We start from the raw sequence: 24,264 nt of genomic DNA on the forward strand, positions 1-24,264 counted from the left end.
AGATGCTATACAAGGTTCAGGAGACTATGACACAGGTGTAGGATGACAACAACACTGTGTGTACTCACAGTCTCTCCTCTCTGTCCAGGGTGGCCGGGCAGACCATCTTTCCCAGCAGGTCCCTGAGAAACACACAGACAGAAAACCCCAGAGCTGCTATACATATACACGTAGAGTACAGATTGGGTCTCAGAGAAACCAAGCATACCAGTAAACACTATAGACAGACTAACACAAAGAAAGGCAGTATTTTGTGTGTGCCATTGTTGTGTTGTAGGTTTTGTTTGTCTTACGGGTGGGCCCTTTGGTCCGGGGAATCCTGTTGGTCCTTGAGGCCCTGGAAGACCCTTAAACACACAAGCAGACGATACAATCAATCAATCAACCAATCAATCAACCAGTGATCAATAACCACTATTGGAAATGAATCAGGATGATATAGATTAATTGGTGTTTGAGGTGAAGGATGCTCCAGTATATACCCTCTCGCCGGGAGGTCCTGGGGGGCCATCACTTCCTGAGGTACCCTGGGAGACAGGAGAGAAACAGGAAGTGGTCAGAAGGAACTCAGCCAATGATAGACAAGATCATACCACTGTATGACAGTGAGGCACTTCGTCCGCCATGTCAGATCAAAGACCCTGACTCACCTTTGGTCCAGCTTTTCCTGTTGGTCCCCTTGGTCCCCTCTCTCCACGAGGCCCCTGGGAGAAGAGGAAGAATAAGAGGAGGAATGTGAGGAGGGAGGAATACCAATAAAGACAGTAGAACCTCTGAAGATATCCTTCACCAATAGAGAATTTTCTCCTTTCATTCACTTAACCTCCTATTGGGGGTCAAGATAACCCGGACACAGCGTTGTCATGGTTAACTCTATTGCCTGTGGATAGTGGAGGTCTAAGGGGAAGCAGACCTACCGTTGGTCCTCTCTGTCCTCTTGGGCCAGCCTTCCCTGCAAGTCCCTGTGAGGAATCAGAACACATACAGAGGTCAGAGGTCACAAGTTGTCATGGTAATGAATTTGAGACTACCCTGACTACCCTGACCTATCTAACCTATCAGATGAACTAAACCTGTACTAATCATTAGATTAGTCCCATTCCCACTATCACCATTGCTACTTCAACTAACATTTAGACGTATTCCTCATTCAACCTTGGATAAGAGTGTCTGCTAAATGACTTAGGTACATTTATTTAATGTTTATATAAGTTTCAAATAAGAAAACAACTTTCAATTTTTGAAAATAAAACTAGATAAATGGGTTTAGATATCCTAAACTGTTGTTTGGCAAGAGACCATTGAGGTACATCTAGAAAACAACACTAAGCCATATTTCCATGATTTCAGAGCAACATGATACCGTATCCCTGACTGTACGTCAAATGAATAAAGAAAGGAATTATGGCTTTGTGGGTTTTAGATTTACAAATGACAGCAATGAAACTAATGTAAATGTGACGAACATCGCTCTACATCAGAGCGTTAAGGGTTCTGCTACATAAATTCTCATATTTCTGCGATAGAAGACAGAAAGCCTTGTGTACCGTCCGTCGCTCCACACTCTGTGACAAACCATTACTCTCCAGACTAAACTAATGACCCGTCTCTTTAAAAGAAAATGAAATATTTTGCCAAGTACGGTTCAATTTGAAAAATGACCTTTGTGGCGCTTTTCAATGCTCTTAAAAAATGGGTTGATGTGAGGACGGTAATGAAGAAGAAATACAAGTGTGTTTTAGTCCTTGGATGAATCTTCTTCCCTTTGACTAAAACTCCCTGGTGTTTCGAATTAGCACTAGAGAGAGAAAAAACCTTGTCTCCATTGATCCGATTCAGTATTGATCCAATCCTCTCAGGGGTGGGTTGAATACTAAAACTACAAAGTGAAATGCACTTAGCTGGCTCGCACATCCACAGTAGGTTGTTTTGTAGGTATGTAGAGTATAACTTGAAACTTAAGGAAACTAATACTAAATACTAAGTACTAAAACTTTGACAGGAAATGTTCTCTGACGTACCCTTGTTCCTTTCTCTCCGTTGGCTCCGGGGAAACCTTGGAATCCCTGAGATCCCTGTGTTGAGAAAAAGAAGAGAAAGAGAGAGAGAGATTAAATCCCAGGTTAATCAGAGGTTAGGAACAAAGATGTTGTGTTGTGTAAAATAAAAGCACTGCTGTAGGCAGTAGTGATGCATTGTGGATAGCGGTTGGGCAGTGGGCGTCTGTCTGACACCAAAAGGGTAAAAATCCTTCCTTTTGGTGTCAGACAGATTTGGGAGGTTCAAACATGTGCACCCTGCCTGCGTAAGAGTGCTGCCCCGCTGGCCCGCCAGACAAATCAGGTCATCACTAACGCCATGTTCAATCAAGGGCTCTTCAGAAGCGGCTCCCAGAAACATCCACTGTAATAAAGATAGAGAAAGAGAGGGACCTGGGGAGGAAAGGGGGACTTACCTTTGGTCCTGGTCTTCCTGGATATCCTGGCAACCCTGGAACACCCAGTTTGCCCTGTGGGCCAGGAAAATCAGAACACAGTCAAACATCGGTTCTGTATGTATATCAGTCAATAATCATTTTGGATTTATTTATAAAGTCCTTTTTACATGAACATACATATACTGTAGAGTGACTATGGTTGTGTGTAATGGGTACTGTATTGCTGAAACAATCCTCTGTACTATCTCTTTAGATCCTCAATCTATCTCCTCCAGTCCCCCTATTCTGGGTCAGGCCAATGTGAAGCCAATCTGTTTTGTTTACACCCTGGTCCTGCTAGACGTGGGCGGGACGTGGAAAGAGGAAACTGGCTCTCTCCATGTTCCACTTCTTAAAATAGAACTCCCCAGAGATACTCCTAAATGATTCTGATTCCCAACTACATAATGAGAGTAGAGAGAGACACTGTACTGGGGAAAAGTAAATAACTATTTTAAGTCTTGTAGCTTCTAAAATAACTGTCCTTGTTTTAATGAACAGAAAATAAGGTCACTCCAGAGTTTCACCGGTTATGGACCAACCATATCCTAAACATAAACCGTTTAAGAGCAGGTGGCAGGTAGACTGAGAAGTTGAGAAGTTGAGCGGTGGTCTTCAGTACTCAACTTCCGTTCCATGTAACTTAATGGAGATTTGGTCACAAGAATAATGGCCTTTTTAAAGTATGAGGAGTTGGTCACAAGAATAATGGCCTTTTTAACGTATGAGGAGTTGGTCACAATAATAATGGCCTTTTTAAAGTATGAGGAGTTGGTCACAATAATAATGACCTTTTTAAAGTATGAGGAGTTGGTCACAAGAATAATGGCCTTTTTAAAGTATGAGGAGTTGGTCACAATAATAATGACCTTTTTAAAGTATGAGCCTTGGTCACAATAATAATGACCTTTTTAAAGTATGAGGAGTTGATCACAATAATAATGGCCTTTTTAAAGTATGAGGAGTTGGTCACAATAATAATGACCTTTTTAAAGTATGATGACTTGGTCACAAGAACAATGGCCTTTTTAAAGTATGAGGAGTTGGTCACAAGGACAAAGACGACTCACCTTTTCACCGTTGGGTCCAAGAGGGCCAGCATCTCCAGGAAGACCGGAGCGACCCTTGGGCCCCTCAGGTCCGTCCTCACCTCTGGGTCCAGCAGGTCCCAGCTCACCCTACAAAAACACATATAACCAGGTTGTTCAGGGGTATCTCATATAGTGTCATACTATTTCTTAGAGTATTATGTTGTATCATATCCTAGAATCACGTGGCATTCCATGTCGTGTATTTACCTATCGAGTAATACCATATCTTTTATATTGACGCAGTGTGTCATGCCACTTTAAAAAGCTATGCTCACTTCAGGTCCAGGCCTTCAGACTGCACTTCCATCCTCACATCATTTCACTCACTGTTTATGTCACAACACCTGCTCTCACAGGCCCAGCAAACTGCAATACCAGATCCATCCAATCACTGTTTCAGTCATGACACCATCACATCCTCACATCGTTTCATTCAGTCACTGTTTCAGGCCGTGACACCATCACATCCTCACATCGTTTCATTCAGTCACTGTTTCAGGCCGTGACACCATCACATCCTCACATCGTTTCATTCAGTCACTGTTTCAGGCCGTGACACCATCACATCCTCACATCGTTTCATTCAGTCACTGTTTCAGGCCGTGACACCATCACATCCTCACATCGTTTCATTCAGTAACTGTTTCAGACCGTGACACCATCACATCCTCACATCGTTTCATTCAGCCACTGTTTCAGGCCATGACACCAATTTGTTCCAGTCACTATTTCAGTCATGACAGCTGCTCCTCCAAGTCCAGCCCTCCAGACAGAGTGTAGCAGGTCAGTCTGATGCTCTGTTGCTGGTTAATGAATCAAATGAGGCTGCTGAGGCTGCTGTCTGTCAAGCTGACAGATAAGAAGCCTTTTATTGCCTTTAAGTGTGTTAATCCTCTGGTGGGTTAGTGGCACTGAGGCTGCTACTTGGCAGCGCACAGCACGTCTCTAAACAGCAGGGTAAAAACTGTCTCTGACAACCAGCCATTACCAGTCCAACCCAGTGGACCGTGAACGGACCCCGTACACTCGCCGTAACATACACACAGGCACTCAATCACACTTCACACAAATGCACTCACTTAAATATGCACACACACACGCACACACAGTCATCACAAAACTCTCTTATCCACTCACACATCAACTCATGCTAAAAAGCTCATTAAGCAGACTCTCTCTAACACTCACACTCATAAGCATGCAACACACACTCATAAGCATGCAACACATACTCATAAGCATGCAACACACACTCATAAGCATGCAACACACACTCATAAGCATGCAACACACATTCATAAGCATGCAACACAGGGAGACATTCAGATTCCGGTCCATGCTGGGCGCCTCCTGCCTCCTCTCAACTAGAGGGCCCATTCAAATCTTCTTCTCTTCCCTCACTCCCAAATAGTCCTCTATTCCCCCTCTCTCAAATCCTCCTCTCTTTCCCCTCTCTCAAATCCCCCATATCTCCTCTCTTTCATCAGATGCTGCTACATCTCCAGAGGAAGACAGACTGAAGCCCCTTGTCTTTTTCTCTCTCTCCATTTTGAAGTGGTTTAAGCTCCTCATGGATTTTCTCCTCTCTCTCTCTCTCTCTCTCTCTCACTCTCTCTCACTCTCTCTCACTCTCTCTCTCTCCCACTCTCTCTCTCTCTCCCACTCTCTCTCTCTCTCTCCCTCTCTCTCTCTCTCTCTCCCTCTCTCCACTCCTCTAACGAGGGCCTGGTCAGGATTGAGGGTGTTGTGTTTGAAGTTAGGGTCAGAACTACTCCTGTTGAAGGGGTTTTAAGGTGACTTGAACAGTCTAAAGTTAATCTCTGACTGTCGCAGTTAGTTTGGACAGGGATTCTATTTCTGGGTTTACCTGACAGTTTTCTGTCCTGATAGAGGTAGAGGGTGTTTGAAGAGTGGCATTGAGAGAAAAGTGGAGGGTGTTTGAAGAGGAGCATTGAGAGAAAGGTAGAGGGTGTTTGAAGAGGAGCATTGAGAGAAAGGTAGAGGGTGTTTGAAGAGGAACATTGAGAGAAAGGTAGAGGGTGTTTGAAGAGGAACATTGAGAGAAAGGTAGAGGGTGTTTGAAGAGGAGCATTGAGAGAAAGGTAGAGGGTGTTTAAAGAGTGGCATTGAGAGAAAGGTAGAGGGTGTTTAAAGAGTGGCATTGAGAGAAAGGTAGAGGGTGTTTGAAGAGGAGCATTGAGAGAAAGGTAGAGGGTGTTTGAAGAGGAGCATTGAGAGAAAGGTAGAGGGTGTTTGAAGAGTGGCATTGAGAGAAAGGTGGAGGGTGTTTGAAGAGGAGCATTGAGAGAAAGGTAGGGGGTGTTTGAAGAGTGGCATTGAGAGAAAGGTAGAGGGTGTTTGAAGAGGAACATTGAGAGAAAGGTAGAGGGTGTTTGAAGAGGGGCATTGAGAGAAAGGTAGAGGGTGTTTGAAGAGGGGCATTGAGAGAAAGGTAGGGGGTGTTTGAAGAGGGGCATTGAGAGAAAGGTGGAGGGTGTTTGATTGAGAGGAAGACACACACACGCATGTACGCACACAAACACAGAAACTCTCACTTGCCAGAGCTGGCAACAAAGACAGTTACAGTCAGTGTTTGCTCATTACCCATAATTCCACAATAACTTCAGGCCATAAGGGCGGGGGGCAGACAGACAGTAGGGGATCAATACCATCGACCAGTTTAAGTAAAGGTCACCTCCCATTGGACCAGAGGACTTAGGATCAACTCCGCACTGGCCAAAATCATCAGCCAATGACAAATAGCTTAATGTTTTTTTCTCTGAGGACCCTTTTGCCCATTTTTCAAAGTCAAACTGGGTTTTATTGTACCCTTCATCATAAGCCTATCAAAGGCACACTAAATCCCTGACAGATTGAGCTCAGAGATGATGGAATACATTTCCGTATACTGTGTTAGATATAAATGTGTTCTGAGACGTACGTCCAGATATGGTTGACGGTATTTGACAAAAACTCGAACAAAAGATAAATGTCTCACCCTGTCACCCTTGATTCCCATATCTCCCTTGAAGCCAGGGAATCCATCTTCTCCCTGAGTGAAAGAAAGAAAGGAAGGGGAGAAAGAAAAGGTGTTGAGAATGTGGTAATTCATTTTGGAGAGCAGTGAAAAGCCATATCCGCCCTCACAAAGGCATTCACAAACACATATACACACATCACACACACACATAAACACACAGCTGTAACATTGCTTTTGGCTGTTCATGTTGCCATAGAAACTCTAGATCTTATTTTTCCCAAATAGTAGTAGGCTAGCCTGATATTTATGGGCATTGACAACGTATATTATCGTCCTTCCCATCATCATCATCACAATCATCTTCATCCGTATTATCAACATCATCGTCATCACTATCTTCATCATCACCACATATGGCCAACACATTTTATATGACCACTGACAATAGGGAGAGATCAGACACACACACACTAATTTCTTACCTTTTCACCCTTTCCTCCTTTCAGGCCTCGTACACCGTCGGCTCCCTGGTAGACAGAGACAAAGAGAGAGAGAGACAAAGAGAGAGAGAGACAAAGAGAGAGACAGAGAGAGCGAGAGAGCGAGAGAGCGAGAGAGAGAGAAAGAAAGAAAGAAAGAAAGAAAGAAAGAAAGAAAGAAAGAAAGAAAGAAAGAAAGAAAGAAAGAAAGAAAGAAAAAGAGAAAGAAAGAGACAGGTTAGTGAACATGTCTGTCTGGAGCACACCACTTTAGAGCAATAGATCATCAACCAGACACTACCAACTGGGGCTTCATTAGTATCAACACTCTGAACTGGAGCTGAAAGCTAAAAAATATTAACACACTTTCAAGTAAGGCTGAATGATAACCAAGTTTGCAGATCTCACGCTCTATAAATAAAGTGAATATGATCTCTCTATAGGAGCTCTAAGCTATTATACTGTGGTGGAATACTATAGTATAGAAGCAGAATTGATGGTGACCTGTGGGACATTGACTGTACTTTCATTAAACCAGCATCAGTCACAGAGTCTATTCTCTCTAAAACACAGACTATCAGAGGGGAAGAGTTTTAGAGAGCACACACCAAGAGCCATGAACCAGAATCATGCACCAGCGTCACACAAACAGTCAGTGGGTGGTGTAATTATTTGACCCCTTAACCCCTCTCTGCAAGGGCCATTTGATGTGAGTCCTCTAGCCTTCATGTTTCTCTGCTCTAAATGAGCTAGTCATTAGTGAGGATCAAGAGGCAGTGTGATCACTCCCAGGGTCGTAGAGAGGAGCTGAGGCTACACCCACCAGCCCAGAGCCTCTTAACTGAGTTATGAGCTTTACATAGATTAACATCAACACTTAATAAACAGACTCCAACTACTCTGTCTTGGTTTAGCCACGCATCGTGTGTATATATTAGCCTAATTAAGTACTTCTGGTAACAAAATGTAATTAGGGGAAACCAGGTTTACAATTTACTATAATATTGACTATCTATCTGCATGTCACAGATGGGTTTTGTTCAGCCAAAATCCTACTTGTGGAAAAAATAGGTCTGGTCCAGTATGAAACATCATAATTGCAAACTAGACCCATTTCACTGAATACAAAGTGCAATTTCAGTCCCATGTTCTACATTGGCATTTAAAAAAAGACAGTGGGCCCGAGGATTAGACTGTTTAACCTAATGACAGACCAGACCAATGGGAGAGTTACACTGATACCATGTGACTTTCAGGAAAGGAAGTGTATTAGGAGTGAATTAGGACTGTCGGCAGATGAGACTGGGGCGTAAAACTCACCTTCACGCCTCGGGGCCCGGGATAACCGATTGGGCCTTGGGGGCCTGCGGGACCCTGGAGGAAGATAAATGCGTGGAGAGATGCTTGTAACAGAGAGCCATTTATATTAATATAAATTAAATCGACAAATACGTCTGAAGAATGAGAGAGAGAAATACAGTGAGTGAGAAAGAGTGAGGGAAGAAGAGAGAGAGATACACAGAGAGAGAGAGAGAGAGAGAGAGAGAGAGAGAGAGAGAACAAAGAGCAAGACCTAAAGTAAAAGTCAAAAGGATCCTGATAAACAGATCCTGATAAACAGATCCTGATAAACAGATCCTGATAAACAGATCCTGATAAACAGATCCTGATAAAAACTTAATACCCATAAAGAGAGAGAAACTTACCAAATGTCCTTTCTCTCCGTTGGGTCCTTCCTTGCCAGGGTGACCCTGTGAATTATTAACAGCAACATTAATGGTGGTCCTGGGATAATTAGCACTAGATCATAAATACTACACCACTCTCCCTATTACATAGGGATTATTAAGCTGTAAAACCATCCCAGGATGTAGGATAGTGAAAAAGGCCATTTGGAATAAAAGCCTTCAGAGTTCAATCTCATTTGGGATTTCTCCTTAATGCCCAGCGTTATACAAGCACTATGGTCTACTGTAGAACCTCTTAAAGAGAAGGGCTTTCCGTCTCAATACTCCTGGAAGAACACGCACACACGCAGTTGCACACATACACACACACAAATACACACAAACTACTTAGAATGTCGAGTAAAAAAGGGTTGAGGTAAGTTGATTGTGCTCCCCTGAGATAAGAGAGCTGTGTCCACTGATAGGGTTTCAGAAAGGGGAGAGAAAGAGAGGGAGGTGTGGATGGATGGAGGGATAGATGGATACTCAAAAAATAGAAGTCGACAGGAGAAAGAGGTGAAGAGAGCTGCATAACCATCCAATGACAGGCTTTCAGAGAAGAGGGAGAGAGAGGGGTGAAGAGAGCTGCATAACCATCCAATGACAGGCTTTCAGAGAAGAGGGAGAGAGAGGGGTGAAGAGAGCTGCATAACCATCCAATGACAGGCTTTCAGAGAAGAGGGAGAGAGAGGGGTGAAGAGAGCTGCATAACCATCCAATGACAGGCTTTCAGAGAAGAGGGAGAGAGGGGGGTGAAGAGAGCTGCATAACCATCCAATGACAGGCTTTCAGAGAAGAGGGAGAGAGAGGGGTGAAGAGAGCTGCATAATCATCCAATGACAGGCTTTCAGAGAAGAGGGCGAGAGAGGGGTGAAGAGAGCTGCATAACCATCCAATGACAGGCTTTCAGAGAAGAGGGAGAGAGAGGGGTGAAGAGAGCTGCATAACCATCCAATGACAGGCTTTCAGAGAAGAGGGAGAGAGAGGGGTGTATGGACACTAAGAGGCAGATACTAGAAGAAGAGAGAAGAAGGGAGATGAAAGGAGAGAGTGGTAATACCAGTGTGGTAATACCAGTGTGGTAATACCACTCACATGCATATCAAAGCCATTAGGCTCTCTCTCTCTTCCATTCTCTCTCTCTCTCTCTCTCACCCGCCACCTGCCATCTTCCAAGGCCCACCTGCCTATAGCACAGGTACTCTCTGGGAGAAGGTGGGGAGTGTGTATGATCGGGAGTGTGTTTCTTTGTTAGTACAACACTTACCGGGGGTCCGTCAGCACCTGGAATTCCTGGCAGTCCTGATTTTCCAGTAGGCCCCTGAGGAGTGAGGGGAAGATAGAGATAGACCAAAGACAACAGACTCACATCAACAACACTGCTCACATCACATCATGTAGGTATGTGTTTGAGTGGCCAGGGCCCGTACCTTCTCTCCCGGGGACCCGATGGCTCCCTGAGGACCTGGAAGTCCCTGTAAAGAGAGAGAGGAAGGACATTGTCAGTATAAATTAATTGGGGGATGAAACAGGAATGTCCAAGGGTGACAGACAATTGTGTGATCGAATCAACTGTGATTTTTTCGTAGGCAGAGCCAGAGTGCAACAGAGTAGAATTCTATTGGCTGGGTAGCCCACGAGCAGTCTTTCAATCACCTGAAAGTGAATGTGCTTTTCAGATCAGTTCAGATCAAAGCACAGAACCGTGCGTGTGCACATTTACTGATATTCTTTGCTAGTTAGTGAGTTATTAGCCGGGTTATAGATACGTATAGGTCAGCAATGGGGAGTTACTGCTTCCTACAAGAGCACAAAACCTGTAGGCTACATTTCAAGCTGCCTTTAAAAAGTCAGTCAGGTAAAAAGCAGGCATTGAGTGTAACCACACAATGATCGACCAAATGAAGGCCACAATCTCATAACCTGCCCAAGAAGGGCACACTGACCTGAGCACCAGGGTTCCCTTGCTGTCCATTGGGACCAGGTTCTCCTTGTGGTCCCTATGAAGAGAAAACACCTTGGTTACATTCATCCACACTTACACAAGGACTGATAACATAGTACATAGGACAGAGTGGATTGAAGCAGTAGGAGACAGAAGACTAGAAACACAGTGTACTGAGGGGACTTTAGATTGTCAGTATCACTACATTATTACTTTGTAACACATAGACAGGCTATAACTTAGTGTGTTTTTGTAGCCTTTTCTAGCTGGAGGGAACATAACACACACACAGACACACACACAGACACACACACAGACACACACACAGACACACACACTCACTTTCCTAATGAAAGAAACTGCTGAACCTCAAACTCAAACGCAAATGCCTCGCTTCCCAGTTAATTGACAATCAATTATGTTCCCTGTTCGTAGCGGCTGGGAAAAGACTGTGGATCTTCCATCTCTCTTTCTAATTGGAGCATTGTCAGTGGAGCCACTGTCTGCTCCAGCCAGGCATTCTCTCATTACGGACACACCGCTCCAACAAAATGGAGTCGGAATAACTGAGACGCCATGGAGGACTGGGCTCTCACAGGACTCAATACACTCAGTCTAGTCTTCAGTAGAGGGCAAGAGAGCATTCAGAGTGTGGAAGTGTGTGAGTGTGGAAGTGGGTAAATGAGTCTTGAAACGATAGTAGTGTGCATTTGATGGGAAAATAGACTGGAATGAAGGGGAAGAAATGGTGTGATAGTGTTAGAGTAGGGGATGAAGGGGAAGAAATGGTGTGATAGTGTTAGAGTAGGGGATGAAGGGGAAGAAATGGTGTGATAGTGTTAGAGTAGGGGATGAAGGGGAAGAAATGGTGTGATAGTGTTAGAGTAGGGGATGAAGAGGAAGAAATGGTGTGATAGTGTTAGAGTAGGAGATGAAGGGGAATAAATGGTGTGGTAGTGTTAGAGTAGGAGATGAAGGGGAATAAATGGTGTGGTAGTGTTAGAGTAGGGGATGAAGGGGAAGAAATGGTGTGGTAGTGTTAGAGTAGGGGATGAAGGGGTAGAAATGGTGTGATAGTGTTAGAGTAGGAGATGAAGGGGAAGAAATGGTGTGGTAGTGTTAGAGTAGGGGATGAAGGGGTAGAAATGGTGTGATAGTGTTAGAGTAGGGGACGAAGGGGAAGAAATGGTGTGATAGTGTTAGAGTAGGGGATGAAGGGGTAGAAATGGTGTGATAGTGTTAGAGTAGGAGATGAAGGGGAAGAAATGGTGTGGTAGTGTTAGAGTAGGGGATGAAGGGGTAGAAATGGTGTGATAGTGTTAGAGTAGGGGACGAAGGGGAAGAAATGGTGTGATAGTGTTAGAGTAGGGGATGAAGCCGGGGTTGTCATCAGATGGGGCCACAGTGTTTCCTGACCCCTCCTGTCTCAGCCTCCAGTATTTATGCTGCAGTAGTTTATGTGTCGGGGGGCTAGGGTCAGTTTGTTATATCTGGAGTACTTCTCATGTCCTATTCGGTGTCCTATGTGAATTTAAGTATGCTCTCTCTAATTCTCTCTTTCTGTCTTACTTTCTCTCTCTCGGAGGACCTGAGCCCTAGGACCATGCCTCAGGACTACCTGACATGATGACTCCTTGCTGTCCCCAGTCCACATGGCCGTGCTGCTGCTCCAGTTTCAACTGTTCTGCCTGTGATTATTATTATTTGGCCCTGCTGGTCCTTTATGAACATTTGAACATCTTGGCCATGTTCTGTTATAATCTCCACCCGGCACAGCCAGAAGAGGACTGGCCACCCCACATAGCCTGGTTACTCTCTAGGTTTCTTCCTAGGTTTTGGCCTTTCTAAGGAGTTTTTCCTAGCCACCGTGCATCTACACCTGCATTGCTTGCTGTTTGGGGTTTTAGGCTGGGTTTCTGTACAGCACTTTGAGATATCAGCTGATGTACGAAGGGCTATATAAATACATTTGAATTTGATGAAAGGGAAGAAATGGTGTGATAGTGTTAGAGTAGGGGATGGAGAGAAAGTGTGTGAGGTGTACGTCAGATGCAAATGGAGTGTGTGGAGTATTTACACACTACTACTCCGCTTCGCACCGTGCCTCAGAACAGCCTTTAGCTGGGTGTTATCAGTACTTACAATGTTTCCTTTGGGTCCAGGGTGGCCATCCATTCCAGTTACACCCTGCAACACACAGTCAGATGAGATGAAGCTTCTATTTAATACATGAGGCCATACACTCAGGTGAACACAAAGAGAAAAAGGATGTGGACATGGGGAGTGCCTCGGGGATAGACTGAGATATATACACTGTAGATAGAGGCTGCAGTCATTTTGGTGGTAACATCATATTGGAAAAAGAGGACATTTCCCTCAAGTCCAAATGATGTAGAGAAGTTAAGGTGGAGGACATACACAGTTTCATATCTACAGCCATAACCTTTCTTATCATCTGAAGTATGTACTGTAGATACTGGATGTGTTATTTACCTATGTACTGTAGATACTGGATGTGTTATTTACCTATGTACTGTAGATACTGGATGTGTTATTTACCTATGTACTGTAGATACTGGATGTGTTATTTACCTATGTACTGTAGATACTGGATGTGTTATTTACCTATGTACTGTAGGTACTGGATGTGTTATTTACCTATGTACTGTAGGTACTGGATGTGTTATTTACCTATGTACTGTAGGTACTGGATGTGTTATTTACCTATGTACTGTAGATACTGGATGTGTTATTTACCTATGTACTGTAGATACTGGATGTGTTATTTACCTATGTACTGTAGATACTGGATGTGTTATTTACCTATGTACTGTAGATACTGGATGTGTTATTTACCTATGTACTGTAGATACTGGATGTGTTATTTACCTATGTACTGTAGATACTGGATGTGTTATTTACCTATGTACTGTAGATACTGGATGTGTTATTTACCTATGTACTGTAGATACTGGATGTGTTATTTACCTATGTACTGTAGATACTGGATGTGTTATTTACCTATGTACTGTAGATACTGGATGTGTTATTTACCTATGTACTGTAGGTACTGGATGTGTTATTTACCTATGTACTGTAGATACTGGATGTGTTATTTACCTATGTACTGTTGATACTGAATGTGTTATTTACCTATGTACTGTAGATACTGGATGTGTTATTTACCTATGTACTGTAGATACTGGATGTGTTATTTACCTATGTACTGTAGGTACTGGATGTGTTATTTACCTATGTACTGTAGGTACTGGATGTGTTATTTACCTATGTACTGTAGGTACTGAATGTGTTATTTACCTATGTACTGTAGATACTGGATGTGATATTTACCTATGTACTGTAGGTACTGGATGTGTTATTTACCTATGTACTGTAGATACTGGATGTGTTATTTACCTATGTACTGTAGGTACTGGATGTGTTATTTACCTATGTACTGTAGATACTGGATGTGTTATTTACCTATGTACTGTAGGTACTGGATGTGTTACTTACCTATGTACTGTAGATACTGGATGTGTTATTTACCTATGTACTGTAGGTACTGGATGTGTTATTTACCTATGTACTGTAGATACTGGATGTGTTATTTACCTATGTACTGTAGATACTGGATGTGTTATTTACCTATGTGTGTCATTAGTATTTTGTCGGTGTTGCTATGAGCAGGATAAATTCAATACAATACTGCTGAATCTCTGTCTTAACTGTGTGTGAAAGGAAAGTGTGTGTGTGTGTGTGTGTGTGTGTGTTCTAAACGTACAAGGGATCCGGGAGGTCCCTGAGGTCCCTTAGGTCCCAGCAATCCACGAGGTCCCTGGAGAGAGAGAAATACATGAAAATGCCAACATCAATGTCATGATCCATTTCAAAACATAGCAAATAACTATAGAATGTTTGTTAAATGTAAATCTATGATGTTTTTAAATTATGACAATAATGACAACAATGAATGAATAATGGATTTTCATCTAAAGTATACTGATGCTTCTTGAATCTCTCTTTACCATCATAGATTGATTTCACTATTCTTGATGTCTGCTGTCTTCTCTGTCTATCACACCGTGCTATCTCAATGCCGTGACTCAGTGCCGTGACTCAGTGCCGTGACTCAGTGCCCCTTCCTCTCACATCTAGAGTATCTCAGAAAACCAGTGGTGTACCACCCCCTGGTGGTCTGTCTGAAATACTGCACCACACAATCTATCACTAATGATGCTCTCTCAGCCTTTTACTTTGTCTAACTCATTTTCTCTCTGCCTGTCTCATTCCTCTTCTCCTTTGGGGAAATCCTGTCAGAGAGGAAGGGAAGCTTGTCTACCAGCCGTGAGGAGAGTAGACTGTGAACAAGAGGAATCTAAGGGCTTCTCACCCTGAGATTCACATATAGGGTCTAGTTACTAAACCTGTTTAAAAACAAACTGTGTACATATACCATAAGCTGGACACCATTTATGGATCTGAATCCAGAACGTATATGTCAACACATGCTTTATTAAGTTGTAGTGTCACAATGACAGGGGATAGACATCATAAAAAAACACTTACTGGGTCACCAGGCAGCCCCCGTGGCCCGATCTCTCCATCGTCTCCCTGGAAACAGGAAGTGACATGGTCAGAACAGGAAGTGGGAATTTGGAGTATAGGAGAGAGGGAGAGGGAAAGGGGAGGTGTGAAAGGAGGAGAGGACAGGAATGACGTGATTGGGCCAGGTGATGGAGTGACGTGGGGGTGTCAAAATGAGACTCATTTACATGACAGATGACAGACACTTAGATCATACACTGACTAATCACACACACACACACACACACCATACTGATGTGCTGACCTATGGACATACACACACACCATACTGATGTGCTGACCTATGGACATATACACACACACACACCATACTGATGTGCTGACCTACGGACACACAGAGTGGGGAGATGAAGAAACAAAGAGCGAAACTGGGTAGGTATGATAAGAGATAGAGGGAGGCAGGGAGGGCGAGTGGTAGTACTTACTCTCTCTCCATCCTCTCCTGTGGGTCCGGGAGGTCCATGGGGTCCAGATTCACCCTAAAGGAGCAGACAGAAGATCAGTGGGACGTACACACACTGTCATACTACAACGGAGCTGAAATAACAACAACAAAGTGACTTACTCTGTGTCCCTTCTCACCAGGAAGTCCAGCCAAACCATCAAACCCTCTGTCTCCCTTGGTTCCGGTCTGACCAGGCATGCCTCTGGCTCCATCCGAACCAGCACGTCCCTGGAAAAACAGATGAACACCCATCAACACTTACACCCGCTTCACCCTCCTTTCTGAAGGGCACAATTCTTCATTGTTTTTATTTAACCTTTATGTAACCAGGCAAGACCCTTGAGGTTAGAAACCTCATTTGCAAGGGGGGCCTGGCAAGAGGTCAGCAGGAAGTAGTCTGCGTGAACATACAACACGAGCACAATACAATACGTAAGGGATAATTAACAAGCGGCTATGCATTCTATGGAAAATAATGAACGACATGGAACTAACCTTCCACGGAGTTGCATTACTTTCAGGAGAACACATAGAGCCCCGAATTGATTATCCCTTTTATACCATGGCTATAATTGAACACATTTGCCTCTATAAATGTGTTTATTTCTCAGTAGAAATGTGTTCAACATCCAACGAAGTAGCTAGCAAGTTTAATAGACAGCTACAGTAGATGCCTCTTTAACCGAACAAACTGAATTGTAAGTTTAGCTAACCAAACCAACAGTCCTAGATTGCTATTATGAAATATCTAATTCAACAATGCCAATAATGTTTTCAATTTGGCTTTTGCGTTCAAAAGCAGCTCAAACATAGAACATGTATGAATGAACTATAGCCATTGAATTCTACCGTGCTGATATACCATACGGTAAGGGAAATAATGCACACTCTGGAATGCTCTTCAAGCCAATCAGAAACTAGTATTCAACATCGCCATGTTTTAAAATGCATCAAAACTACATCAAAACTATCCTAATCTGCACGCCAAACTCAAATATCCATCCCAGACTCAGATTCACACTTACCCTTCTGCCGGGCTTCCCAGAGGGTCCATGAGAACCCAATGGTCCACGAGGTCCCTGTAACAAAGAAGAAGGTTATGGAGAATCCAACAAGAAAACCCTACAACAGAACCCCAACAAAATATCCCTAACAAAAAAACCCAAGTAAGTTGTGTTTATAGAAAGGCCTTAAACTTGGGCTGGAGATTACAGAGGAAGGAACAGTTCTAGTGGTCTAGAAACGTCCATCCGTCTTACCTGAGGACCGGACTCTCCAGACTCTCCCTTCAGTCCAGCCACACCTGGAGAACCCTGGGAGGAGGACAAACACAATAAGGTCACAGTAGGCTCAGATCAGCGGATGATTATGATCAGGCCACAGTCCAAACACTATTAATGTTGTAGCACCTGCATTAGAATTTAATAGGATCTTATCAACTATTAACAATATAATAAGTTATTCTCCTCAGGCTGTGTATGTGACAGAGGTGTGTGTGTGTGTACATACTGTGTGTGTGTGTGTGTGTGTGTGTGTGTGAGGAGACTGAGTAAAACTTTGGTACGTACCAGAGGACCAGATCTACCTGTCAAACCCATAGGGCCAGTAGGACCACGCATCGCCAGCTGGAGAGAGAAAACAGTTAGAGAAGTACAAAATGGTGTGTGTGTCTCAAATCAAATCAAAGTTTATTTGTCACCTGCGCCGAATACAACAGGAGTAGACCTTACAGTGAAATGCTTACTTACAGGCTCTGTGTGAATATGTGTGTGTGTATGCACTTTGTGTTTGTGTGTGTGTGTGTATGCACTTGTGTGTTTAAGCCTTACCCTAGCTTGTTGCATGATGGCTTGCATCTGGGCCTCCTGAGCAGACACCTGAGGTCCCTTCTGTCCAGAGTCTCCTCCAGAACTGAAGCGGAACTGAGGAGGAGAGCAGAACTCAGAACTCAGAACCAGACCCAACAGGTAAGGCCAGTCCAGTAGATACAGGTACATGGACAAAGATATAGAGACAGACACAGAGACAGATGAAATGACAGAGACAGAGACAGACAAAGAGACAGACAAAGAGAGAGACAGACACAGAGACAGACAAAGAGACAGACAAATAGACAGAGACAGAAACAGACAAATAGACAGAGACAGACAAAGAGACAGAGACAGAAACAGACAGAGACAGACAAAGAGACAGACAAAGAGACAGAGACAGAGACAGACAAAGAGACAGAGACAGAAACAGACAAATAGACAGAGACAGACAAAGAGACAGAGACAGACAAAGAGACAGACAAAAAGACAGAGACAGAAACAGACAGACAAAGAGACAGAGACAGAGACAGACAAAGAGACAGAGACAGACAAATAGACAGACAGAGACAGAGACAGGAACAGACAAATAGACAGAAACAGACAAATAGACAGAGGCAGACAAAGAGACAGAGGCAGACAAAGAGACAGACAAAGAGACAGAGACAGACAAAGAGACAGACAAAAAGACAGACAAGGAGACAGAGACAGAAACAGACAAATAGACAGAGGCAGACAAAGAGACAGAGGCAGACAAAGAGACAGACAAAGAGACAGAGACAGACAAAGAGACAGACAAACAGACAGAGACAGAGACAGACAAAGAGACAGAGACAGAAACAGACAAATAGACAGAGACAGACAAAGAGACAGACAAAGAGACAGAGACAGAAACAGACAAATAGACAGACAAAGAGACAGACAAAGAGACAGAGACAGAAACAGACAAATAGACAGAGACAGACAAAGAGACAGACAAAGAGACAGAGACAGAAACAGACAAATAGGCAGACAAAGCAAGAAGAGAGACAGTGGGTTGAGAAAATGCCTAGTCATCTTACAGGCTAGGTTACTCATTCTTCAAACAGAATGTCTAAATAAATAAATAAATAAAATATGATTGTACTGAAACAAGTTATAAAAAAATAACTAATTCAAATTCAGGCTTGGCTTGCATTAAAACGATGCAGTTGTAAAAACCTTAGCTCATACATCATACAACTGCCTGGTTATGGTTATTTTCCCATCAGAAGTTCACATGCCTATACTGGCATCTAGTGGTGAAATGTGGGTAATGCAACCAGTTGGTTGATCCTATAGAGATGTGTTTCTGTTTCTGCTGGTATGAATAAAAACAGACCAGTGAGGAGGGTTTGTCACCACAACCTTGTTACTATGGAAGGAAAAAATAACATCGAACACAGGTTTGCATGAAGCTGGCAAACCTTACTTTTTTAAATACAGCAACATCTCTCTAGCTAGGGATCTCTTTCATAATATTTTACACTATATTTTTCAATTATCTATATTTTTCCCAGTGAACCTCAAAAGCACAATGTCCCTCGAGAGACTCATCATTCCTCTCACAGAAACCAGACTATAACACAGAGATCCAACCATGCCCAGAGGAAGAGAGAGAGAGAGAGAGAGAGAGAGAGAGAGAGAGAGGAATTTGAACTGTGACTAAGCAGAAACCTACGGCACACAAATGGCATCTAACTACCAAGCACACTATCGAACTCTACACAATCAAACAATAATTGACCAATTAAATGATAAGATTTAACATCTTAACATGGTTATTGTTCACAACTATACCTAAGTTAGTTGTGTTTGCGTGTGTGTGTGTGTGTGGGGGGGGGTGTCAGGATAATTAATGAAGAGGCAACTCAAATTAACTTTGATCAATTTTATTCACATTTTTACATAACAAAACGTGATTCTTTTTCATATCGGATCCGGCCAAATGGGTCCCGGAACAAAACAGTCCAAAACGGAGAGGTGCCAGATCCTGTCAAATTAAGCACTGGGCCCATGCTTTACTGGTACACCTTGACCAGACGTCTTGGCCTGACACATACAGCTTTTCCAGAAGGCTCTCTGCTCTGCTCTGCTCTGCTCTGCAGACTCCTGAGACTCCAGCAGGACATTTAGTCAAGTCATCACACTCAGCAGTAGGAGTACAGGCAGCAGCAGAACAAACAGAAAGGCTAGCTACTAACTTTAGCCTTTAGTTTTAGCAGCTGTGATCACAGGAAGTAGCACTTAGACCTGCTCTACTTCCTGTCTGAGGCTAGATTACTTCCTGTCTGTAAGACCCCTACACTCTTAGAAAAAAGGTGCTATCTAAAACCACAAAAGGGTTCTTCGGCTGTCCCCATAGGAGAACCCTTTGAAAAAACAGTTTTGGTTCCATGTAGAACCCTTTTCTCAGAGGGCTTTACATAGAACCCAAAAGTGTTCTATGGACAGCCGCAAAACCCTTTTGCAACCCTTTTTTTCTAAGAGAGTAGATGTGTCATTTGGGCTGGAGTCTGGGGACAATAAGAAGGTGGGTGGCAGGGGATTGGGGGAATGGTGTATGGTAATTATCTCATCAGTAAGAAGGAGGAGGAGAGAGGGGAGAGGAAGGGCAAAATCCATTGGAGAAGGTCAGAGGGGAGGGACTTCTGGCTTTCTCATCCAATGGGTTTTGAGAAGGCGACAAGAAGAGAGGACGCAAGGAGTATGCAATTGAGACCTTCCCAGAGAGCGAGTCTAAATGACAGCAGAACCCCAGCTTCCTACAGCTTCCACTAGGAGGTGCTAGAGTGCTTATTGACTGGTTTACACCACAGCATTCTCTGATTGGATTATCTGGAGCAAGACCAGAGAGGAAGAGTGTTTGATTCAGAAGGAGACTACCTCCCTGCATTCCACTTGCTAACATAACAGAGATCTCAAACCCCCTCTGACACAGTCAGGGAAACACACATCACAACAGGTCAGGACACTGTGACCCAAACCATACAGAACTCTGATCTGATATCAAGAGCACTCTATGAATCAAAGGGTGAAATAATGCAACCAAGAGAAGGGAGGATTAGCCTTGTCTGAAGTAATACTGACGAACCTAACAAATATGTTGAAGTGCTATGACAATAGATTGAGGATAGCATTACAGAAGGGACAAGATTAGGATGGACGTTTAAAAAGAAAGCCTTCCAGAAGATAAATGCAAGCACAATAGCCAATAGGTACATTTAGAAACGTACACATGTGCATAAACATAGTCATCTGTCATCTGAGAAAACATATGGAATGCAAGTCTAACATGCAACAGAATATTAGATGCACCCATTCAATATGTATTCTCTTCTAGATATAGATCTGTATATTCTAGAATTGTCATATAATGTTATTTACTTACAGACAGCATGAGGTCTTCATTCTAGATGAGTGTATTCTAGAACTATAGTATTACAATATTTACTTACAGGCAGCATCAGGACAGTCCCTGGAGGTCCTGGCAGACCATCAGCACCAGGAAGACCAGCACGACCATTAGGACCCTGAGAGAGAGGGAGAGAGAGAGACAGACAGACAGACAGACAGACGGAGAGGGAGAGAGAAGAGTACATTTACTCGAACAAGGTAAATTATGCCAGGAATACAAGTCTTGTCAGGTTTTTAAAAAAAAACTTGTACAGGTGTTCCACCATGTTTTGGGGAGTGGTGGTGACTAATTGAAACCTTGCTGTATATCAACAGCTTGATGTATACAGTGAGGGGGGAAAGTATTTGATCCCCTGCTGGTTTTGTACGTTTTCCCACTGACAAAGAAATGATCAGTCTATCATTTTAATGGTAGGTTTATTTGAACAGTGAGAGACAGAGTAACAACAAAGAAATCCAAAAAAACGCATGTCAAAAATGTTATGAATTGATTTGCATTTTAATGAGGGAAATAAGTATTTGACCCCCTCTCAATCAGAAAGATTTCTGGCTCACAGGTGTATTTAATACAGGTAACGAGCTGAGATTAGGAGCACACTCTTCAAGGGAGTGCTCCTAATCTAATTTTGTAACCTGTATAAAAGACACCTGTCCACAGAAGCAATCAATCAATCAGATCCCAAACTCTCCACCATGGCCAAGCAGCTTGGTGAGAAGGTGACAACAGTTGGTGCGATTATTAGCAAATGGAAGAAACACAAAAGAACTGTCAATCTCCCTCAGCCTGGGGCTCCATGCAAGATCTCACCTCATGGAGTTGCAATGATCCTTAGAACGGTGAGGAATCAGCCTAGAACTACAAGGGAGGATCTTGTCAATGATCTCAAGGCAGCTGGGACCATAGTCACCAAGAAAACAATTGGTAACAACCTACGCCGTGAAGGACTGAAATCCTGCAGCGCCCGCAAGGTCCCCCTGCTCAAGAAAGCACATATACATGCCCATCTGAAGTTTGCCAATGAACATCTGAATGATTCAGAGGACAACTGGGTGAAAGTGTTGTGGTCAGATAAGACCAAAATGGAGTTATTTGGCATCAACTCAACTCGCCGTGTTTGGAGGAGGAGGAATGCTGCCTACGACCCTAAGAACACCATCCCCACCGTCAAACATGGAGGTGGAAACATTATGCTTGGGGGGGGGGGGGGTTCTGCTAAGGGGACAGGACAACTTCACCGCATCAAAGGGACGATGGACGGGGCCATGTACCGTCAAATCTTGGGTGAGAACCTCCTTCCCTCAGCCAGGGCATTGAAAATGGGTTGTGGATGGGTATTCCAGCATGACAATGACCCCAAACACACGGCCAAGGCAACAAAGGAGTGGCTCAAGAAGAAGCACAGTAAGGTCCTGGAATGGCCTAGCCAGTCTCCAGACCTTAATCCCATAGAAAATCTGTGGAGGGAGCTGAAGGTTCGAGTTGTCAAAGGTCAGCCTCTAAACCTTAATGACTTGGAGAAGAGCTGCAAAGAGGAGTGGGACAAAATCCCTCCTGAGATGTGTGCAAACCTGGTGGCTAACTATGAGAAATGTATGACCTCTGTGATTGCCAACAAGGGTTTTGCCAACAAGTACTAAGTCATGTTTTGCAGAGGGGCCAAATACTTATTTCCTTCATTAAAATGCAAATCAATTCATAACATTTTTGACATGCGTTTTTCTGGATTTTGTTGTTGTTAGTCTGTCTCTCACTGTTCAAATAAATCCACCATTAAAATTATAGACTGATCATTTCTTTGTCAGTGGGCAAACGTACAAAATCAGCAGGGGATCAAATACTTTTTTCCCTCACTGTACCTTGTGGTTGTGTTGAAACAATGGCTATGTGATGTGTTGGTGGTGGTTGGCATGTGACTGTGGTATTTTCCATGTATTTATTTATTTGTCTGTGTGTTTTATTTGTTGTGGGTGCTTGTTTCTCACCCTTTCTCCTGTGTCTCCGTGGCTGCCTGGGGGCCCGGAGGAACCTGGGGGTCCAGGGAGACCCTGTACACAACAATACATATTATCAGAGACTGAGGACGGCACACACACACACAGACACCCACACACACACAGACACCCACATACACACAGACACCCACATACACACAGACACCCACATACACACACACACACACACAGACACTCACATAAACACACACACACGTGCACACGCTCACACACACACACACAGACACCCACATACACATACACACACACACACACACACAGACACTCACATAAACACACACACAGATGCGCGCACATGCTCACACACACAAAACAAAATGCAGCTCAGGCAAACTTGCATAACAGTTGTACGCGGAAACATAAGAGAGAGAACAAGAGAGGAATGCATGAGGAAATATGGGCAGGCAGTCTGTTAGATGATACATTTCAACTGGGGCCCGTCTCTCTTTCTCTACTAACTCTTACTCTATTATTATCGACTGTTTCTGCTGTCTGTATTCTGTCTCTAAATGTTGTCTATCACTAGCAGCACCATATCACCACGTCAAATTATGAGTATTTGTAAATGTTCTTAACGAATAAAGGTGACTCTGATTCTTGTGGTCAAATAGCGTACAAGAGCGTGCATATAGGTAAATAAATAAATACTAACTGATCTGAGAACCTCTGTGTAACTGTCTCTCTAGGGCAAGTGGTGTGTTGTGCTGTTACTATTCTTATTGCTAAATATCAGCAATGGCAACTGGGCTGCAGTTTAATTATCTCTTAACAAAACACTAGTCATTTCAAGATGAACAGTGGAGGATACACAATATTCCTAACCCAGAGACAGACCAGATAGAACATAGGGCTGAAACAGTGTCAGAAGACTGTCATCTTCCACTGAAATCACAAGAGACTGGATGAGAGAAAGAGAGAGAGAGAGAGAGAAAGAGAGAGAGGGAGACAGAAACTGACAAACATAGAGAGAGAAAGAAAGTAGAGAGAGGGACTTACTGTTGGGCCTTCCGGACCAGGCGGACCCTCCACCAGCATTCCCTGAAACATACAAACACATCAGAGAGATGGATGGCTGCAGCCTGTAGAGTACGCAGCATCACCACTAACACTATGACTCTTTGTTTGTGTGTGTGTGTGTGTGTGTGTGTGCGTGCGTGCGTGCGTGTGTGTTCGTGCGTTCGTGCATGCGGTGCGTGCGTGCGGTGCGTGTGTGTGTATGACCGTGGGTGTGAGTGCAACCCTGCGTGTACAATAATT

At 43.5% G+C, this 24,264-nt stretch overlaps 1 protein-coding gene across 2 annotated transcripts in view; it reads right to left on the bottom strand.

The window, feature by feature from the left end:
• LOC110522815 (collagen alpha-1(V) chain) overlaps positions 1-24,264 on the bottom strand; it is a 134,424-nt gene that overhangs the window by 33,284 nt on the left and 76,876 nt on the right. For both annotated transcript variants that reach the window (XM_036977004.2, XM_036977003.2), the window contains exons 10-36: positions 24,004-24,045; positions 22,978-23,040; positions 21,036-21,110; positions 17,581-17,673; positions 17,320-17,376; positions 17,011-17,064; positions 16,777-16,830; positions 15,872-15,979; positions 15,732-15,785; positions 15,268-15,312; positions 14,483-14,536; positions 12,841-12,885; positions 10,700-10,753; positions 10,184-10,228; positions 10,021-10,074; positions 8,733-8,777; positions 8,347-8,400; positions 7,030-7,074; positions 6,566-6,619; positions 3,547-3,654; positions 2,456-2,509; positions 2,022-2,075; positions 918-962; positions 651-704; positions 483-527; positions 294-347; positions 69-122 (exon numbers count right to left, since the gene is read on the bottom strand). In XM_036977004.2, the coding sequence (XP_036832899.1) occupies positions 69-122; positions 294-347; positions 483-527; positions 651-704; positions 918-962; positions 2,022-2,075; positions 2,456-2,509; positions 3,547-3,654; positions 6,566-6,619; positions 7,030-7,074; positions 8,347-8,400; positions 8,733-8,777; positions 10,021-10,074; positions 10,184-10,228; positions 10,700-10,753; positions 12,841-12,885; positions 14,483-14,536; positions 15,268-15,312; positions 15,732-15,785; positions 15,872-15,979; positions 16,777-16,830; positions 17,011-17,064; positions 17,320-17,376; positions 17,581-17,673; positions 21,036-21,110; positions 22,978-23,040; positions 24,004-24,045 (1,563 nt within the window). The remainder of the gene's footprint in view (positions 1-68; positions 123-293; positions 348-482; positions 528-650; positions 705-917; positions 963-2,021; positions 2,076-2,455; positions 2,510-3,546; positions 3,655-6,565; positions 6,620-7,029; positions 7,075-8,346; positions 8,401-8,732; positions 8,778-10,020; positions 10,075-10,183; positions 10,229-10,699; positions 10,754-12,840; positions 12,886-14,482; positions 14,537-15,267; positions 15,313-15,731; positions 15,786-15,871; positions 15,980-16,776; positions 16,831-17,010; positions 17,065-17,319; positions 17,377-17,580; positions 17,674-21,035; positions 21,111-22,977; positions 23,041-24,003; positions 24,046-24,264) is intronic.

The sequence above is a fragment of the Oncorhynchus mykiss genome, chromosome 5, assembly GCF_057628025.1.
Source record: "Oncorhynchus mykiss isolate SJ-2025 chromosome 5, ASM5762802v1, whole genome shotgun sequence".
Taxonomy (NCBI): domain Eukaryota; kingdom Metazoa; phylum Chordata; class Actinopteri; order Salmoniformes; family Salmonidae; genus Oncorhynchus; species Oncorhynchus mykiss.